Source organism: Excalfactoria chinensis, chromosome 8, assembly GCF_039878825.1.
Source record: "Excalfactoria chinensis isolate bCotChi1 chromosome 8, bCotChi1.hap2, whole genome shotgun sequence".
Taxonomy (NCBI): Eukaryota; Metazoa; Chordata; class Aves; order Galliformes; family Phasianidae; genus Excalfactoria; species Excalfactoria chinensis.
In genome coordinates, this window is record NC_092832.1 from 21,091,556 (window position 1) to 21,111,572 (window position 20,017).

Here is a 20,017-nt window from a genome sequence, read left to right on the forward strand (position 1 = left end):
AGCTTCTGCTCCTGCTGCACTGCAGCTTCCTGGAGCCATCCAGGGGATCTGGCAGCAGCTCTGCTTGTCACGCAAGCAGCTTAACTCCTTTGCTGCTGACTACGTGTGTGCCAAAAAGCTCATCTGTCTCCTGCGCTTCTCCTGTTGCTATCTGCACAGCAAACACTGCTTCACATGAGCTCATCTAGCTGCTGGTCTCTGCAGCATGGGGCTCCCCGCTCACACCTTTTCCACCCTGTTAATTATTACAAGGGAAGCGATGAAGGCGAACTTGCACCAAAGTCCATTGTGAAGGAGAAAATCATTAGTTCTGCCACAGCCATGAGCCAGCCAACCCCAGCCACCATGGAGCCCCCTGTGCTGCCAGGGGAGACGAAAGCCGTCTTTGGGGTGGCAGACATCATCGTAGTGGTTTTGTATTTCGTCTTTGTCCTCGCTGTTGGAATATGGGTGAGTGCCTGCGGTGAATGGGTTCAGCTCTGCCTGGGGCAGCATTTGATTCTTTCCAGACCATTTCTGAGTACAAAGGTGTCTGCCTGCAGAAGGCATCCTCTTCACACACCATTATCTCAGGCCATAATGAGCAGGTCTGGGAGTTGACACACCCACAAACCACTGTCCCCACGTGGAGACCACTATGGGGTCGTCCCCTGGAGGTTGTTCTTAGGGTGGTGTAAACCTCCTGTGCTGCAAAGTAGTCTCATGCTAAAGGGTGTACAGGAATGGGACCAAGGCAAAAGGAATGCTGGGGCCAGGGGTGAGAAGGTTGAAATGGGACTTTAGAAGCTTTGGAATGGTTAGCAGTTATTTATTCTTGTTGCTTTGTGGAGGCCTCTTTTATAGAGATCTGTAGTGTTCTGGTTTGCTGAAGTGTTTTTCTCATTCCCATTGAGCACATTCCAGAAGTCATTAAATTGGTAAAAGTGGCTTCCTTCCAAGCCTAGACTACCAGAAATCTGTATGAAGACGGGCAAAAACAGTGGCTGAAGCCTGGCATGCTTAACAGATGCTCTGAGCTATTCTGGAAGCTGATGGGGATGCCAAAACTTCAAGCTTCTGCCAGCTTGGTGGCAGTCTAGTCTGAGTGCTGCTATGCTACACCCTGCCACAAAGCCGCCTACAAAGTACTGTTCTGAGTGGGGTAAGCTAGCTGATTTGGCAGCAATCAGAGGAGATGGACTACGGTGATAGAAGATATTGCTTGAAGGATGTTTTAGGCTGCTGGGATGTGCATTGGGTCAGGCCTGAGGGTGAATGAATGGAGGAAAACACTTTCATTTTTTCCTGTGTTTCCAGTCCTCAGTCCGGGCAAGCCGGGGAACCATTGGAGGTTATTTCCTTGCTGGACGATCCATGACCTGGTGGCCTGTGAGTGAAATGCATTGCTCTCATGGTTTGAAAGCAGTTCTAAATCTAAGGAGGGCAGGCCTAGGAAAGGACCCTGTCCATTCACTTTTTGACCACAGCCTTGAGGCAAAAAGGATCCATAAGGAATCACCCCAGGCAACTGGATGAAGCTGCCAGGTCCAAAGGGCAGTTCAGGATCTTCAATATTTTCTCAACTTCTAATTCCTCTGCTAAAGTCAGCAATAAAACTGTGCATGCAGGTGGATGTGAAGGAGATCTGACTGCCCATTTGGGGCTCAAACTCTTTGGCGCCAAGTCACCAAAGATTCCGTTGTCCTCAAAGCTGAGAGGGCATTAGGTAATCTAGCAATGTACTATCCAGTAAAGAGCATTTAAAGACTGAAGTAAAAATAATCCCAAAGCCCAAGACTATCTGAGCCCTGGCTATTTAGAGCAAAGTCAAGATTATCGACTAACGATGTAAGGGATATAAACTTCAAACCACCGAAGTATAAATCTTCACTATGAAGAAAAAGGTTCTATTGAAGGCATCTTTTCTTGAGAGTGAAAGGTACATATAAAGATAATTTAAAGTTTGAAAGGAATAAAAGCGCCACGGGAATAAATCAGCCAATGCCAAACTCCAGTACCATATATCTCCCCAGTGAGTCGTGGGCAACAGAATGCACTTCTCAACCAAAACAGTGGGTTTTTTCTTTTCAATCTTTTTTCCCTTTGTGTGTGCATTGCCCATAAATTCACAAGGCTAAATGAATTGGACACACGTATGTGTCTGTAAGATAGGTTCTTTTTAAACATTTTTCTTGTGCTTTTTGGCTCAAACTGCAAGTGGCCACAGACTCTGCTGGGTACAGCCTGACTCTTGGCACTTTCGACTTAGAACCTGAGGTCCATAACGACCTCAAATACTGTTCAGTTTTCGTATTTGTTAGTCCATTTAGAGAGCTGACGCTGACTCTGCAGTGCTTCTTCGAGGGTCAGCTCCTCCTGGCCTTCACCTTGAGTACGTGACTGGCTTGCATCTACTTTCTTTTATGGGGGTGACGTATTTCTGTGGTGTGTTTGCCTCAAATGAGCCCCAGTGTTACGTTGCTGCTCCTGTGTAATACATCACCTTCTGTATTTTTGTGTCTGACGTAGATATCACAAAAAGAGTTTACATTGCTTGAGAGCACCAATTGCTACCTAAGTGGCAAATTCAGGTTGCAGCAGCCAGCTCTCTAATCAGGAGTTTTCTTAGACAAGAAGGCAGAGCTGCTGGCAGGATCCATTGTGGGTGTTCATGCCATATTAATGTTTTACCTTGCTTAAGGTTGAGAAACTGATCAAATTCCATCATCCTTCGTTTCAGTTTTGCAGTACTTTGGAGAGAAAAATCTCCTCACAGAATATGTAGCTAAAAGCAAACTTTGTCTGGAGAAAAACAGGCTCAGCTTGTCCTTAGCATCACTTCTCATTTGACCCTGAGAGATTTGGCATTGGTGTACAGAAGAAAGTGAGGCTATATGCCAAAGAAGAGTGGTAATTAAGTCTGCTGTGTTTAAATCACCTTGGAGTTTGCTTTCTTCCAATTGGAGTGTCAATGAGCCATGGTAGGGACAGTGTTAAAGTTAACCTGAGGAATTAGCACATTCCACAATGTGGAGCAGAATATCTTTGAACCCACGTGAGCACAGTAAACAATAAAAAGACAGCATATTTCCAACACTGATCTGGCTATAGTTCAAGGATCCTGCCTTAGAATGAGCTTCAACAGAATCCCTATGGCTGTGCAAGGAGATAGATAAACATCCTGGGGGGAGGGAGCACCTGAGGGAAGTACCGGGGCTGGTACAGAAGTTCCACATGGTGATTTGATTTTGTGTGCCTGTGCCATGTGTTTCAGATTGGAGCATCACTGATGTCCAGCAATGTGGGCAGTGGCTTACTCGTTGGCCTGGCGGGCACTGGAGCAGCTGGGGGTCTTGCTGTTGGAGGCTTTGAGTGGAACGTAAGAGTCTGTTATGTTGTTTACTAGGACATCATGGTTTGCAAAGGGACCGCGGGTTTCTCTCCAACATCATACACTAACAGTATTGGCAACACCATGTCTTGGGGTCAGGGTTAGTGGGTAATATTGGTAGTAGATGGGTGGCTGGACTGAATGATCTTAGAGTTCTTTTCCGACCTTCATGGTTCTACATTTCTAAGTTTTCAAACCTCAGGAGAGAACATTCCAGAAATTGAGGCAGACTTAGAAACACAAAATCAGTTTCTTTTAGTTTAAGTGGAATCCACTTAAATGATTAGTTCTTTGACCTTCCCTGAAGCACATAGCCATATTTTTAAGCTTTAGTTGCTGCTTATGGAAACTAAAATGAAAGATAACAAATGCTGAATATATACGTGGTTAATCGCATGATTCTGGAAATAGGGACTTTATGCTCCTAAATTCAGTGCAAAACCATGAGAATCGGCAACACTGCATTTACCTGTCAGCTGCCAGAAAGTGAAGCCTCTGGGCTTCACTCTGTTTGGGTGTGAAGGCAGGTCTCGTTCTACCCTATTGAAATGCCCTGGAAAATTGCCACTGACACCACATGGAGCATGAAAACCAGGCCCTTTGTGTGTGATGCTAATGATATTTCTCAGCTGCAGTGATGAGAAGAGAGACTAGTGCCAGCCTCACAATAAACATCACTCACCTAACTCTAAATCTTTTGTCTGTATCAGCAGAGACTGCTAATGGTGCCGGATACTTGCCAAGCACAAGCAGGACCTGGCCCACCAAAGGCTTTCTCCTGAGTTATCTATTCACTGCAGCTATTTTTTTTTCCTAAACCCTTAAGATCACCTTTAAGTCCTTTGTGAAGAAATCTGAGCCTGCTTTCAGGCTGATGCATGTAAGACATATCACTGTATTTTAAGTAAATCTATTCGAGTAATTTTAGAAGCCCACGAAGACAAGATTGTATGTCAAGGCAAATCTAACTCCATGAGTTTAGATTCATTTCTTTCAAATTGGAAAGGGACCTTAGGATATGCCATTATTCTCTTCCTTCAGCATGGGACATCGCTCAGCTGCAGGGATCATATGGGCATCTTTTACCTGAGCCAATCTCTGCCACTGCAGGAGACACGGCTGTTCTCCTCAATCACACTCAATCTCCGTCCCCAGGGCTCGGTTTCATTTCTGATAACTTAAATAACCAATCAAAGTAAAATCTGACTAATGTAAGGTATTTGGAAAAGAAGGTAATGTCCAGAACATGAAGGAAGTGAGGTCTGATAATTCAGTGGCTTTTATTTAAGTTCAAATTCTCCTGTCTGGGCTTTTGCTGGGTTACAGAGAGGAAATACATGATGGGAGATGCCTTTACAACTTTCTGAAAACTCTTCACCTGTGGTGAAGCAGCTGAACTGCCCCTTTATCTACAAGTAACAGAAGCAGATCTGCTTCAGCCTGAAAGGAGAACATCCCAGCAGAGTCTTGCTGTTGCTTATTTTTATGCTCCACAGGGAGAGTCTGCTGCCTCAGCCTCATCACTTGCTAATCAAGTAACAAACAGATGCTCCCATCCTTTTCTGATTCACTTAACTCTTCACTGCCACCGCATCAATGATTTCTAAGGCCACCGAAAGCAACACGAAGTTGGAAGAACAGAACACACCATCTCACCCCAAAGTTCTGAGCAGGGACAAAAAAAACTCAAGAGTTCTTCCCCAATACATTGCATAGTGCCAAACACTTCTTTCTTCATTCACTGGGAGAGAATAGAAGAAAGGTGTTCCGGTGTGCTGAATCATGTACCTTTCTTTTCTCCCTGTCCCTACCAGGCTACCTGGGCTCTGCTGGCTCTTGGCTGGGTCTTTGTACCTGTTTACATCGCGGCTGGAGTGGTCACTATGCCTGAGTATCTGCAGAAGAGGTTTGGAGGGCAGAGGATACAAATCTACATGTCTGTGCTGTCTCTCATTCTCTACATATTCACCAAGATATCCGTATGTATCCACCAGATGCAACCCTTTTGGCTAGGGAAGGGGTAGGTCATCCAGGAACAAAGCAGGGATAACTCAGATGTCCTTGAAGGGATCAGCTCAGCTACCAGGAACAGGATCAGTGTGTTTCTGTGTTAGTGTGCTACTTTGCTCACATAAATAACTGCCTCTACATTGGCCATGAAGATCTACCTTGAGAGAGAGATGACTCATTATACAGCAATGCATGTTGAGAAATACAGAGATACAGCAGCTAATTACAAAATAGTGCAAATCCCACAACTTTTCTGGCTATTTTTCCCTTCCATCAAACCAAATCTTTGACAATGTAGACAGGGGAACTGCACCATTATCCATCTGAGGATCTGGCTGGCTGCATCCTATAGACATGAAATTCTCTTAAATTATAAACCTGCATTGTCCTAGAAATTGTTTTGCTTTTGTTTTTTGTAGTTGATTTTTCAGCATTAAGAATGTTCTTCTTCTTCTTCTTTCTTTCTATCACTTGTTCTGTATAAGAAAGGAACAGGAAAAGGAATAGGTTCTGGCTTTAGAGAAAACTCAGTATCCTTCCTGGATCGCTTGCAGCATTGTACCCTGCTGGTAGTTAAATGCAATGTAAGCTGCTGGGTATTTAATTTCATTTAAATGCCATTAATAAATAGAAAGAACTTATGCTCACAGATTTGATAAGCCCTAACTGTGCCCTTGGAGGGAGAGGACTGTATTCCGGAGTCCATTACAGGGACTGAAAATGTCAGTCTCTTGTCTCCAGCTGACTGCTCTGTGGCAGCACAAATCAGTGTTGACTAGACCCTATTGAAGTGTTAAGATCTCAGACTGCCTCAAAAGATGTTGAATGGAGATGAGGCATCTTTTGCTGCTGGCTTCGGTGTCCTTCCAGGTTTATCATGTTCTGGGAAGTGCATTAAAATGAGCTTGAGGCTGGAAGTATAGGATGGATTTCCCAAGTGTTGACCATGTCATTCACTGCTGCTGCCACTGCCCCCGGGTGTTTTGCTCTCTGGGTTGGAGTATTGCCCAAGATGAAGCCTTGGAAAGAGACATTTGGAGTGGAATTGAGTACATGGAATGTTCCTGTAGTAGTGCAGTGTGCACAGCTACATCCTCAATGTATTTGGAGAGAAAAGACCGATCTTTCTGAATAACCTTCAGCACAGCACTATTAGCCAGTGCTTTCCAGAGCAGGACCCTGGCCCCAGTCATTGCTGTTCTGTCTCAGTGGTTTCTTCTCTGTGCAGCTAATTCATATGAGGCTGATGGATGTGGCTGGTGGAGTTTATGGGCATGATAGGTGCTTTCTATTAAGCGCAGTGCTTTTGTTTGTAGTGAGCTCATTTAGCAGCTGGCTGGACAGCAGGCAGTTGGTTACAAGAAAGATTTTTCTCCCTGTGCTTTTTGCCCACATGCGAGTTAGCAACTAGGACATTGCAGAGCCCTCCCTGCTTACAAAGAACAGCAGAGAACTCAGTGCACAATGTTGTCAAAGGACTGATCCTGTACAGCTAGGGAGCTGTTTGCATTCCTTGCTGGGTGGGCAATGACCAGAAGGCTCCTGCAGTGTCCTGACAGTCTCTGTCCTATCTTGGGATTGCAGAGAGCAGGAGCTGCACAGGATACTTGCTTTTAAGGTGCTTATTTATGGAAATCTCGCCCTATCCTTTCTGTCTTGCTTTCCAAATGTCTTTACCTCTGTCTCACCCCTATCAGGTTTACGGTTGTTCTTTAGGTGGATTTCCCAACACGTACACCATATCTGCCATATCACCTTCTGCATCTGAACGATGTTATCTGTATAATTCTGGGTTTCTCCTGGTTTTTGGTTTCAGTTTCTCTGGCAGTAGGTCCAAACAAAACAGAGCTGATGGTGGTTTCTGTATTTCTAGGGAGGTTCTCAGCAGGTGTAACCTGTTTTACTGGAATCAGGCTGCTGGCCTTTTCATATAAATAAATCATAGCATAGGATACCAGTGATACTTCAGAGGTCTTTCTAGCTGGGAGTGTCTCTTGGCCACTAGATCACCAGGACATGGTGACGCTCAGAACCCCTTTCCTTCTGTGGATGCACAAGCACAGGCTCTAGTTCCACAAAGCATGGGATCCTGTCCACCATGGTTGGCTTCACAGGCATTAAATGGTGTGGGAGTTTCCATATCTGTCTCTGTGTCAGTGAAGATCAAGTGCCACGAAGGCTGCCTGTAAAGTAGCCCTCATTTTGATGGCTTTGTGGTCTGTTGGGATAAAGGACTTTGATTTTCATTCTGCTGCTCCCAGACACTGTGAGCTCTGATATCAAGGAAGCATTCTCCTTTCACTGAGAGCATGAAGGTTTACTGTCACCAGTCCCACACTCTCCTCCTCACCCAGACCTCTGTAATGTCTTTCCTTGTCAGTGCTTTCATCTGCAGAGGGCTGCAGCCTGCTTTATTAGATTTCACTTGTATGAAGTATTGCTATCAAACTTCCTTTTTCAAATTATTATTTGATTATATTCCAGACAGATATCTTTTCTGGAGCATTATTCATCCAAGTCTCTTTGGGCTGGAACCTCTACTTGTCCACTGTGGTTTTGCTAGCTGTGACCGCTGTCTACACTATAGCAGGTAAACTGCTGGCTTTAAAATGCTAAACTGTGGGCAAACCCTTTAGGATGTTCCTCCTGGGAGGGCTTGGGGCAGCTATAGGGCCCTAGGGTCCAGCTCTGTGGCAGCTTTCCCCAGTGAATCCATTCTGAAATCACAGGGCTGGGGCCAAGGGAGTCTTTTTCCCAGATGAAATACAGGATTCTATGTAAGTGGGGACACACTCTATCTGTCATTCTCCTAACAGGTGGTCTAACAGCTGTGATATACACAGATGCGCTGCAGACCTTGATCATGGTACTGGGAGCTTTGGTCCTCATGTTTATAGGTAAGGGGAACCTGCAGTGGCATCACATACTAGCTTAATGATCCCAAGCCCATCAGAGCTTATCAGGGTACTTCACCCTTTCAGGGCAGGTGCAGAAATGAGTTTTAATCACTCACAGAATTGGCACTGGCACAGTCCTCATTTGCCAGCAAGTCAGACTTCCTTCATCCTTTGCACTACCTGTTTGGAGGTAAGGTTCTGGATAACTTCACCTCCCTACTTTGGGGTTCTCTGGAATTGCCAAGACGCTTACAGAACTGCATCCCCAGAGACAATTTCAGTTCTCACTGTGCTCATGTAAATTCAGAGCAATTCTGCTGATTTTCCATGTTGACTTTGGGAGTTACTGTGGGTTCACCTGGGTGTAACTGAGAACTATAAAAAAATAAAATAACAAGGAACAGACCGTCATTAGTCTTTGCTTTATGTCTTCCTGGCAAACAGAGATACAGTTAACTCATGCTTCCTTTCATACTTCCTCCTCCAGCTCTTGGAGGGCATATAAACAAAGAGTAGGTGCTGAGGACATTGTGGGGATTAGGATAACAGAGGTCTTCCTGCATTGATCCTCTTCCAGGATACACTGCTAAAACCACAAGGACTCTGGGCAAGATCCAACTTAGTTCTATACACACTTGGACTGCCAAAAGCAAGGGCAGAATGAAAAGTAAAGATATGAGAGGAAGAAGGCAGGTAAAAAGAATGCAATCATTAGACTCAGATAAGGAAATAAAACTAAATTGTTGGCATTTTCTTTTCAGGATTTGAAAAAGTTGGCTGGTATGAAGGACTTAAGGAGAAATACAGCACAGCTATACCCAAGGTCATAGTCCCAAACACAACCTGCCACCTCCCACGTGAGGATGCCTTTCATTTGTTCAGGGACCCCGTCACAGGTGACATTCCTTGGCCTGGGCTCATATTTGGCCTCTCTGTCTTGGCTCTTTGGTGCTGGTGCACTGACCAGGTAAAGAACGACTTTTCCTCTCCAAGAACCCCCTGTAGTGTTATTTCCAGTCCACTCCTCACTTTGTAGATCTGTGAGCTGAAAGATGACTGTGTCTTGCTGTGCAGGAGTTACTGACAGTTACTGGACTAGACCACTCTTAGAGTTTCTCAGCAAGCAGCTACTTTTGTGCACTTCTTGGGGTGGGGAGAGCTGGGGATTTTCATCCAACCTTACCCTCCTGCGGGCTGCAGTTTGTGTGATGAGGATATAGCAGTATCATCTGGAGCTGGCTCTGCAGCGACCTTGTGTTGATCTCCAGATAAATCGCTCAAATTCCAGCAGGTCTCTGATTTCTCATCCCTATCCAAGCTACAAGCAAGGAAAACTGTATTTGTTTCTTACTACATTTTGTTATTGTTGTTCAAGGTGGGATAATCACCAAAACCCACCACTGAACTTTTACCGAATCAGACTAGGTTGCTTCATTGCTTGTCTCTTGCTGCCGTACAGCTGCTGCCTCCAGTCCCCAGGGTGGCTTCATTTCAGTCAAGGGCGAAATTATTTCTGTAAGGAAATTTCCACTCTGCCCTCTCCCATAGCCTGTGCACTGAGCTCTGAGCACTCTGAACAGGCTGCAGTCACTGAGATGGGAAGGTTGCCATTGGCATGCAAAACAGCCTGGGATCCTGTTAGGTGAAAGTCATCCATGAGTAGGAGAGGAAGGATGAATCCTGCACTCTCTGCAGTGCTTCTGTTCTGCTTCCCACTCTCTTTCTGACCAATTGCAGGTAATAGTTCAAAGGTCTCTCTCTGCCAAGAACCTCTCCCACGCCAAGGGTGGATCAGTGCTGGGAGGATATTTGAAAATCTTTCCTATGTTTTTCATTGTCATGCCAGGAATGATCAGCAGAGCTCTTTACCCAGGTAAGCCTTCTCGTGTTCCTCACTGTAGAGCTTTACACCTGTTATGAGCCCTAATCCCACATGGGTCCTCCAGCACTTTCACACCTCAGACATACTAGTATGCGTTCTTGTTGTACACACGTGTTCTCAGGCCTTTCCTCCATTTCAGTGCTCTCACAGTGGCAAGAGTTACTGGGAGTATCCTTATGGGGCAGGTTGTGCTAGTGGGAACACAGAGATCATGCTGTGGCTATTGCTTGCTTCTGTCTAGGGAGTTGATAAGGTGAAATGCTTGAAGCATTGAGGTTGTCCTTCAAGTTCTGTGGTTGGTTTCCAGTAGGCATTTGGTGAGAGACTTAGCAGGCTGCCATGCAACTTCATGCAATTGCTGGTAGACTCTGTGCAAAAGCCCTCCTCTGTGGGGAAAAAACAGAATTCCCCTCATGTTCTCTCACAAGGAATGTTCCTTGCTTATTCCTTCAGAGCACACCACTTCCTGGGGAGAATGCCCTGGTTAGGAGGCCCATACTTGCTTTAGCTACATTTCAGCTTCACCTCAGATTTATATGAACACACACAGGGCATCAAGATTTGTTCCCCTGGGTTATAATCCTGCAGCTCAATAGAATGTATGTGGCTTCTTGTTCTTTTCATGTCTCCTACAGATGAAGTGGGCTGTGTGGACCCAAGCATCTGTAGAAGGATCTGTGGAGCTGCGGTGGGTTGTTCCAACATTGCCTACCCAAAACTCGTGATAGAGCTCATGCCTGATGGTGAGAAACTTTTAAGGAGGTGGGCTTGAGCCAAGCTCTATGCAGGATCAGATTGCTTCTATCCATCCTAAGGGCACTGAAATCTTCCTGCAGTTATCAGCCATTGGGATGCTAAAGCAGTGCTGAGAGGACGAAGGTTTAGTCCTGATTTTTTTTGCTCCCTCAGGGCTCCGGGGTTTGATGATTGCCGTGATGATGGCAGCCCTGATGAGTTCCCTCACCTCCATTTTCAACAGCAGCAGCACTCTCTTCGTTATAGACATCTGGCAGCGGATCCGTAAAAATGCTTTGGAGCAGGAGCTGATGATTGTGGGCAGGTCCTTACATTTCTTTATGGCTCTTTACTGGCACGCTAAGAAAAACCTGGTGCCAAAGACATAGAACAGAAACACAGCTTGGGAAGCAGCATTACAGTGTCCAGCTTCATCTCAGATAGACCCAGTCAGAGGGATACATTGAGCTCACTGCTGTGCTAGGTAGATCATTACCTCTCTGTCTGCTAAACTTAGCAAAAATACTGCCTTAAATCTGCATTTTAGGAAAGGCAAAGATGCTCTGGAGTCGGTGTCACTGGGGGTCTTTAGAACTGTGATCTTCTCATCAGGCAGGGGTAACACATTGCAGTTGCTGCTTTTTGGGGCCTCCCAGATCTCTGTGTCTGTGACAAGTTATAGTGGCCTTTACAAGCAAGCCTTAGTACTGTATTGTATCAGGGGCACATACACTTCTCCTCTTGGTAGCAGAATTGAAGCTCCATTCTGCATGTTTGTGCTATTTCCTTCTCAGTTAACAAGTACTGTTTCAAACCTTTACCCTGAAATAGGCGAAGGATACAGGCTGTACCTCACTCTGCCACTGTAGAGCAGTGGAAATACCTCTTCCTCAGCCACATGGAGAAACCTCTCTAACATGCAATACAAGATGACGAAGGGATATAATATGCACTTGAGACCACAGGATCAATCTTAAAAACAGAATATGAGTTGGAATTTGGCAAAGGCACTGGACCAAGCATGATATCTGCTTGGAGAGGTGGCAGAAAGGTTGCTAATGATCACGGGCTTCCATCTCTCTGCCATCTGAGAGAAAGTCCTTTGAAGTATATATCACTGAGGACAGGTGAAGTTGAGGGGTTTGCATTGGCTGAGCTGATGGTGCAAGCCACCAGGCCCTTGAGGATCTCTCACATGTTGTCTGGTAAGTCCCAGTGCAGCTCACACTGAGATCTGTGAAATCACCTCTGGGATTTGATTTATCTGATTATAGTAGAGAATGATTTTCCCTGTGTACGCACCGTTATTGAACACAATATCTGGATTTATGGGTAATTCTGGAAGCGATTGGAATTTGCCGCAGAACTTCATTTTGAGGTTGGCTCCTCCAACAATAGAGCTCATGCAGTTTTATCCTAACCTTCCAGAGTCTTCATCCTCATCCTGGTAGTCATCAGCATCCTCTGGATTCCCATCATTCAGTCATCCAACAGTGGCAAGCTCTTTGACTACATTCAATCTATAACCAGCTATCTGGCTCCACCAATCACAGCGCTCTTCATCCTGGCCATCTTCTGCAAGAGGATTAATGAGCCTGTAAGTGAATGGCATGTGAAAAAACAATTGATGCACGTATTTAATTTCATAGAATAAATAATTAAATCTCCCCTCACTACCCAGCCTTGGAGATTCCTTAGACTCAAAACCAGTCCAGCTAAAAAGCATGATGATTAGAAAGCATTTTCTTGGAATGTATTAGTAGATCTTAATCTCTCATGTATGTGTTTTGCTTCCAAGAAGCCACTGCAAACAGTGCTTCTTGTCAGTCTCATTTGAAGTCACAAAAGCCAAAGATGTTCTACACTTCAAGGATGGGATCTCGAAGTCTAGTTGGAGGCATGTTGCTAGGAGGAGACTTTGATTCTCTGCGCTTTATCAATTCCACATTCAAGAGAAGAAAAATAAAATGAGGATTTAAAACTAATCCTCCTTTGATGTGTGTCAGTATGGGATTCTATCAGGCATAAAAGGTTTTGGTCTATGAAAGAGCTATATTTAAAAAAAAGAAAGAAAGAAGGAGCGAAAGAATGAAAAAGAGGAAACCTTCAGCCAAGGGTATTGTGCAGTGACTTTTTCTTTGTGCTTGCCTTTCCTCAGGGTGCTTTCTGGGGCCTCGTGTTTGGGCTGGCTATTGGTCTCATTCGGATGATCATGGAGTTTATTTATAGCGCACCATCCTGTGGTGAGGAGGACAGGAGGCCGGCTGTGCTGAAGGACCTGCACTACCTCTACTTCGCGCTCATCCTCTGCGTCCTCACCGCCATTGTCATTGTCCTCATTAGTCTCTGCACCCCTCCAATCCCTGAAGAAAAGGTAAGTGACTTTTCTCAGAAACCCCATTTGGTTTCCAAAAATCTGGAGGATCTGTCCTTTTCACGCCATGACTATGAAATGGTGTGTAATGCTGCAAAGAAGCACTCGCTCTGTAGCTTTCCGTTCCCCAGGTCTCACAGTGTTAATGCTTCCTGAGGCACTGAAATTGAGTGCGAGTTTCCATGCTGACACTGGAGCTGGGCAGACACCGCAGCCCATCATAGCTGGAACAGAAAGAAAAGAAGGGGGAAGGAGAGGAAATCATATTACAGAGCACTGCTGAGGAGAAATTAAATATATCTAATTGTAGCATCTACTCTGTTTCAGCAGAGCCAGCATCAATCTTGCAGGCAAACAAGATTAATAACTTTTGCAACATGGGCATTTAGGAAAATTGTCCCAATGTGATCTCAATTACATTTAATAACTTTGAGTCAGGCACAACTTTCTTTTACTTAACACATTAAAACAGTGCAGAGTTGGGAGGCTTTATGTAATAAAACCTCGGAGCAACTCTTCTCAGTCCAAAGTTTTAAAGCAGCTGTCAATATAACAAAACTGCCATCTACCTCCAAACAAAGTTACTGGGCAGGTTTAAAATACATTCTATTTTATTTCTTTTCTAACTGCGTGAGGAAATGAGGGTGATGCTATCACAGCATTTTCTATCTGTTGCTTCCTCATAACTTGCAAAGCATTAACCAGTGCCATCCATGTTTGATTGAACGTTAGCGGTGTCAAAGATACCCAGCTCCTAAAGATTACATGAAAGCAGGTGCTCAGATAGAGGAGAGGCAGAGAGAGATTGTCTTTGTGTCTGCTTTGAGATAAAGTCTCAGCTTTTATTAGCTATCAGAGGATCCACATGGGAGAGAAATACTGGCAAGGAGGCACCATTAGTTCTGCAGCTTACGTTGTTCGCTGCTGCTCAGGGGTGGCCAGATGGTTGCCAGCAATTAATTACTGTGGTTTAATGAGTTCCCACTCATCATCTGACCTGCGATAACTAAATGTGTGCAGTGCTCCCTTCCCACAGCAATAGCAAGATAAGATGCATTAGCATAACGCTGGCAAATAGTGAACATTCATACCCAGAGGTTCAGAAAGCGAAGAAACTGTCCACAACACCTGCAGGCTTTTCAGTCTGAGCTCAGAGGTGTAAAATCATTTCCTCTTAAGGAATGTGTGTGCTGGGGGAGGAGGTACAAAAAACATCTTGTAGATGGGTGAATACCTTAGAAAAATTAAATTGTAATCACCAAGACTCAGAACCAAGTCTTCAGAAGGACTGCTGCCTAACCTGCCCTCATATATGAAGTTGCCTTTTTCTGCCATATCTGTCTGGATTCTGTGAACAACATGGGATACGATCCACCCTTAAGGAGATGGTAAACGGCCTAATTATCTGGTCAGATCTTGGCATTATGTTAATAATTACATCACTAGCACTTCCCCACTTTGTATCATGTACTTAATGCTGCTGATGCAAAATGAAGTGGCAGTGGAGTGCTGGACACAGAGGCTAAAACAACCATCTGATTATGGAGATGTCAGATTGAGGGCAGCTTTTGCAATGTGGTTTCCCTGGGTGCCCTGTTGAGGTGCTAACTCTAACCGCCTGATCATCTCAAGTTGGTCTGTGACCACAGAAAGCAGATAAATCAGGCCCTATGTCTGGCTGAAGCTGGCACCTGAACTCAGTGTTTGGCCACAAGCTACCTTGGGTCGTTGGGTTTTGGCTTGCAAGAGAGGAAACTTATGGTGAAGAGATGGTATGTCCCTATAGCAGTGGCTGAAAAGTGGTGATGGGCATCCTGGCTGGTGTGTGAAGCTCCGGCCCTTCCCAGTCCCACTGCAGAGCAATTCATTCGGTGAGTCTCAGATCTTCCCCCATAAATATCACTTGGGGCTAATCTGCCAGCCCTTATCTGTGTAGCACCTCGAGAAGTAATGATGAAAGATACTATATAAGGGCTAGAAATTACACCATTTATTATGTCAAGCAAAAGTAAAAGAAAAACAAGCCACTAAAGTAAAAGCCAAATGAAATACAGCGATAGATCAGATTTCAGCAGATGTAAATCAGCATAGCTCCACTGCCTTCAAAGACCAGCAACAGCTGCTGAGCACAGTTATGCCACTTTGTACAAGCTGAAGATCTACACAGGACAACTTTAAATATTGAATCCCAATTCTTTTCAGATAGCAAATGGGAAAAAGGAGAAAAGAGATTTGTATCTGATGGTAGAGAGGTATGGCTAATGTGCCCGGCTTTAAATGAATTACAATCCGAGAACTGCAAGCTGTAGCATTTTCTCCTGCTGTTTTGGACACTCTCCCATCCCTGTGGTGATTGATGCTGTGCTGGAAAACAACTATGCAAGGAATTTGTTTGGTGTGCTCCAGAGTTCATATGTCTTCATTGTAGGTAGTCCATATTGTGTCACGCTGTCCTTGAAAACCCTGCAAAAGAGCTTACAATTAAATTTGAGACTGTGAAGCTGAAACACAACTGTCAGGTGCCAGATGGCATTTTGGAACAGAAGGATTTATTCGAGTTTACAAACAACAAAAGAAAAACTTTGCTGAGTTCTTGTAAACTCCCCTGTCCAAGGAGAACGTGGGGGTGAAAAGGGAGAGAAACAGCTCCCAAAATACAAGTACTAGACAAGCAGGTCACCTCCTCTGGGCTCAGGGCTCCTGCTGACATGCTGATGGATCAGCAATTCCAGCTGATGCACTCTGGATGTTTTTCCAGTGTGCCGTGGTCTGAATTCACTGTATTCTTTAGGTGTGCTGCCTGAGAGGAGCACCAGGCCAGCTGCTGGCCTGACACCACACCATGTGCTGGGCTTCCAGCACAGAGGAAAAGGGTGACCTTGAGGAATTCGGCCATCCCAAAACTACTCTGGGGAGGTTGAAGCTGAGGAATGGGTATGAGGCTTCACTAAGGAACCCTCTGGGGTCTTGGCTTGCTGTGTTGAAGAGGTTAGCACAGGCAAAGTACCACTTTGATAGAATCAGAATGGCTTAGGTTGGAGAGGACCTTAATGAACATCCAATTCCAACCCCCTGCCATGGGCAGGGTTGCCAGCTTCTAGATCAGGCTGCTTAGGATCCCATCCAACCTGGCCTTCAATACCTCCAGAGGTGAGGCAGCCACAAGCTCTCAGGGCAAACTGTTCCAGCTTCAGGGTAGTTCAGCAGCGCTCTGTGATGGGCTTTACCAATGTGTCTGTGCTGCTGGGAATGGCTCTCATTGGCAGAACCTGAGCCCCGGGGAATCTCCAGCCCCTGCAGCTTTTAGTGCATTGCGAAGGGGGACGGTCACACGGTGACACGTGGGAAGAGAAGCAAACAGACAAAAAGTTTCTCAAATCCTTCAGTACTTTGAAACTTTGATACGTTCCAGTGACATTTCCTAAGTGATTAAAAAGGGGGGGAAAAAAAAAGAAAGAATCCTTGAGAAAGATGAGGATCATCAAATCAAAGCAATTTAGCACATCGTGACAAGAAAGATTAGCCCTGCCCAATGCTCATCTTGGTTGAAAATGATTTAAATAAAGCTATAAATCTTCTGGAAATTATGCAACGTTTTGTGTCAGCTGGAAGCTGCCGCCTGGATTTGTGTGTGTGAAATACAGAAATCAGACTCACGTTACTTTGTAAAGTGACCCATTTGAGATGTTTCATTTCCATACGGGCAGAGCAGGGACACAGTTTCTCATCAGGTAGATGCGTGACTTTGCCTGACCAGGGCTTCGCTGCCTCAGTCTTGTTCTATGGGATGTCCATGAATGTGGGTAACTTGTGTTGTGTGGCCTTACTGTTGGGCTCAGTCACAGCATGCGGGAGATAGAAAGTGGCCACCAAGCTGCTCAGCGTGCCATAGTCAGACAAACAAGCAGCAGCCCCCACAGCTTAAATCTAAAGAGCCGAGTGCTTGGGATGGATAATGCCACCCAACAGCTGGCAAAAAGACTGCTGAGGTTGGCAGGATTAACCCTTCCTATGAGCTTCTTGTATCCAAGATGAGAGAAGACTTTGAGATCTACCTTAGGACAAAGGCTTCACTCATCCCACTGCTGTAACACAGAGATTGGCAGCCTCAATAGCCCTTCCACAGCTCATTTACACACATGGCTTGTGAAAGGATGAAGGAGCAGCAATTCCAGAAAAACTGAATTAAATATAAACAGAAAAAAATAAATTCCCAAGTGAAAAAAAAATGAATGTAATTCAGACCAACAAGTCCTACAGCACCTGCCCAGAGCTCATTTCTTTCTTTCCATGTAAGCACACTTGTTGCTGTAATGCACAGGATAACCATTCCTGCAAACTGTGCCTTATTTATCACCACCCTGGCTCTGTCCCTCTGCACTGCTGCAGTCACAGAACAGAGAGACAACACTGCTGCTTTTCCACCAAGAGCCACAAGAGAAACTCATTCGGAAGTGCAGGTTACTGCTTGGGTGTGAGCTTCTCTCAGCTGTGAGGCTTAATGCTCATACTGGGTTTGCTTTTCCTATTAACCTACAGCTGAGATGAGACACAAGATCCTCCGCAGTCTCTTCCCATGTTGCTGAGGTGGAGCCACTCAAACAGCAGCGTCCCCATGGCCATAGATCCGCATTGTGCCCCTGTGGCCATACACCCACATGGCAACACACAGCTGGTCTTTTTTTTAAACAAAAAACAATTAATTATTCTCTATTGTGCTTTTTTTTTAATTAACTTAATTGCCCTTCCCTGCTGGACAGCTGCTGTTCTGGACACAGATCTTCATCGTTATTTCAAGTCACTAAACTGACCATAGCAAAGAGGAGCCTGCTTCCTCAGTGTCTACTAAAAGGTATCTATCTCCCGGTAGAGACACGGATGGAACTGATGAAGCAAAAAGGAAAACAAACAGATGGAAAGAAGCTAGATTAACTCACCACTTTTTCCTCAGCTTTTCAGCTCAGGCTGGCTGCTGCTGCCTTTTATTTCCAGCATGTGGGCACCTTCGCAAAGGGGAAATAGCAGGAGAATATACACCACCCCCAGAACAGCTCTCCCTGCACTGTTCTGGACCTGTCCCCAGAGAGAGCCTTGACTTGCATACCCATCTGGGACTGGTGGGCCATAACCTGTGTGTTCTCCATCCTTCTTTTCAGCTTGCTTGCCTGACGTGGTGGACGAGACACAAAAAATCTCCTGACATTGACCTGAAAAACTACAAGAGCGAATCAGCACAGATGAACCCGGCTAATGGAGAGCATGACTTGGTCGAAAGTGCAGATGCATGCAGTAAGGAGGAGGCAGGTAGGAGCCTGGCTGTGTACAAACACACTTGTGTGCTGTGTGTGAGCGCACAACCAGGACCACACAGACACACTTGTCCAGCCACAACACGTGTGACGTCAGCTGTTGGAGGAAGGGCATGTTTTTATAGCTATACTAGTTATGGAGATGGGAGTAATGAAAGCATTGTGGCTTTTAGTCTCCCAGACAGATTTGCTATAGCCTGCGAACCAATAAAGAAACTGCTTCTTTTTCTTTCCTTTTCTTTTCCAGTAGAGTAAGCTTGGGTTTAAGTTACGTGCAGATGTTCATCTATTTAAAACCTGTTCGTCATTTCTTATCAATTCTTAGTCCTCTTGACTGGCTCTTTTATTTTTTTATAAACAAATGTCTCAGTAATTTGGTAATTAGTGATGATGGGAAAGGAAATATGGAGTACAAGAACTGACAGTTTAATGAGTTCTTGGATAACACCTTCTTCAAGGCCCTACGACATTCTGCCTTTAAAAAAAAATAGGTTATATTTGGAAAGAGCAGCCACTGAAATACACACGGCACAGGACTGACAATTAAAACACATATTTCACCTGGCCTGTCACATGCCATAAATAAGCCAGGAGAGCTCTAAACGCACCATCATCCTGTCAGGAACTTGTGAATGTGGATGGAAGATGGGTCATGGAGGAGGGGGGAAGAAGTCTGTTAATTAACTAATGACTGATTGGCTTCGCAATCAACTAGCTGCAATCAGGCTGTGCTATACTTGGTAGAGGCAAAGCTTTCTCCTTCCATTTCCCATCACCACCTTCCACCTCCTATTCCAGGTGTACCTTAAGAGCCATTGCAGTTTGACCAACACAATCTGGCAGGAGGAGGCAGGGAATTGTCCCCTCTAGATGGTAACAGCAATATTTTCTCTGTGTCTCACAGTTCCAAAGCCTCCCTGCTGGAAAACACTGTATCTGTGGTTCTGTGGTCTGTCCCCCGGCCCCACGCCAACTCTGTCCCAGGAGGAGAGAGCTGCCCTGGAACGCAGACTTACCAGCATTGAGGAGAAGCCCCTCTGGAAGGCTGTTTGCAATGTTAACGCTCTTCTCCTGCTGACCATTAATGTCTTTCTGTGGGGATATTTTGGCTGAGTTGGGGTCGGGCAGCACATGGTTTTGGTTTACTACAGGTCTTCTCATCCTCACGTCTGAGCTGGAGGCTTCAGATGACAGATTCTGGTGATGGTCCCCGTGTGCCTGGGCACGGCCCTTCCCCAAGGCACTGCTTGCTGGAAATGCCCGTGGAGTTTGGTGGTGCCATTCCTGAGCCAAGCAGTGACCAAGACTCAAACCCAGTTGCAGACAGGATACACAAGAAAGCACATATGTCAAGCCAGCAGAGCTTGGTTCAGCTTTAGAGCAGAGCCAAACCTGACAGGGAGCAAAGCTCTGGAAAACCCGGTGCCTCTTTCCCCTCGT

At 45.3% G+C, this 20,017-nt stretch overlaps 1 protein-coding gene and 1 long non-coding RNA gene across 2 annotated transcripts; one reads left to right on the plus strand and one right to left on the minus strand.

The window, feature by feature from the left end:
- The first annotated feature begins 174 nt into the window (after positions 1-174).
- Positions 175-19,702, plus strand: SLC5A9 (solute carrier family 5 member 9). Its single transcript, XM_072342754.1, has 14 exons — positions 175-450; positions 1,297-1,368; positions 3,254-3,358; positions 5,185-5,349; positions 7,865-7,970; positions 8,197-8,277; positions 9,039-9,244; positions 10,015-10,150; positions 10,795-10,902; positions 11,069-11,219; positions 12,323-12,491; positions 13,053-13,268; positions 18,425-18,572; positions 19,482-19,702. Exons 1-14 carry the CDS (start codon positions 175-177, stop codon positions 19,688-19,690), a joined length of 2,148 nt encoding a protein of 715 aa, XP_072198855.1. The 3' UTR covers positions 19,691-19,702.
- Positions 15,237-17,397, minus strand: LOC140255309 (uncharacterized). The gene is made up of 2 exons (XR_011904449.1): positions 17,324-17,397; positions 15,237-15,731 (listed from the first exon to the last, which is right to left on the minus strand). It is a non-coding gene; the product is annotated as an uncharacterized lncRNA (long non-coding RNA).
- Positions 19,703-20,017: the final 315 nt, after the last annotated feature.

What these genes read in the sequence shown, in the direction of transcription:
- SLC5A9 (XM_072342754.1), top strand. Translation starts at nt 175, where the DNA reads ATGAGCTCATCTAGCTGCTGGTCTCTGCAGCATGGGGCTCCCCGCTCA. An exon ending in CGCTGTCTACACTATAGCAG is followed by an intron (nt 7,971 to 8,196) that starts GTAAACTGCTGG and finishes TTCTCCTAACAG; the next exon opens with GTGGTCTAACAGCTGTGATA. An exon ending in TTTGGTCCTCATGTTTATAG is followed by an intron (nt 8,278 to 9,038) that starts GTAAGGGGAACC and finishes TTTTCTTTTCAG; the next exon opens with GATTTGAAAAAGTTGGCTGG.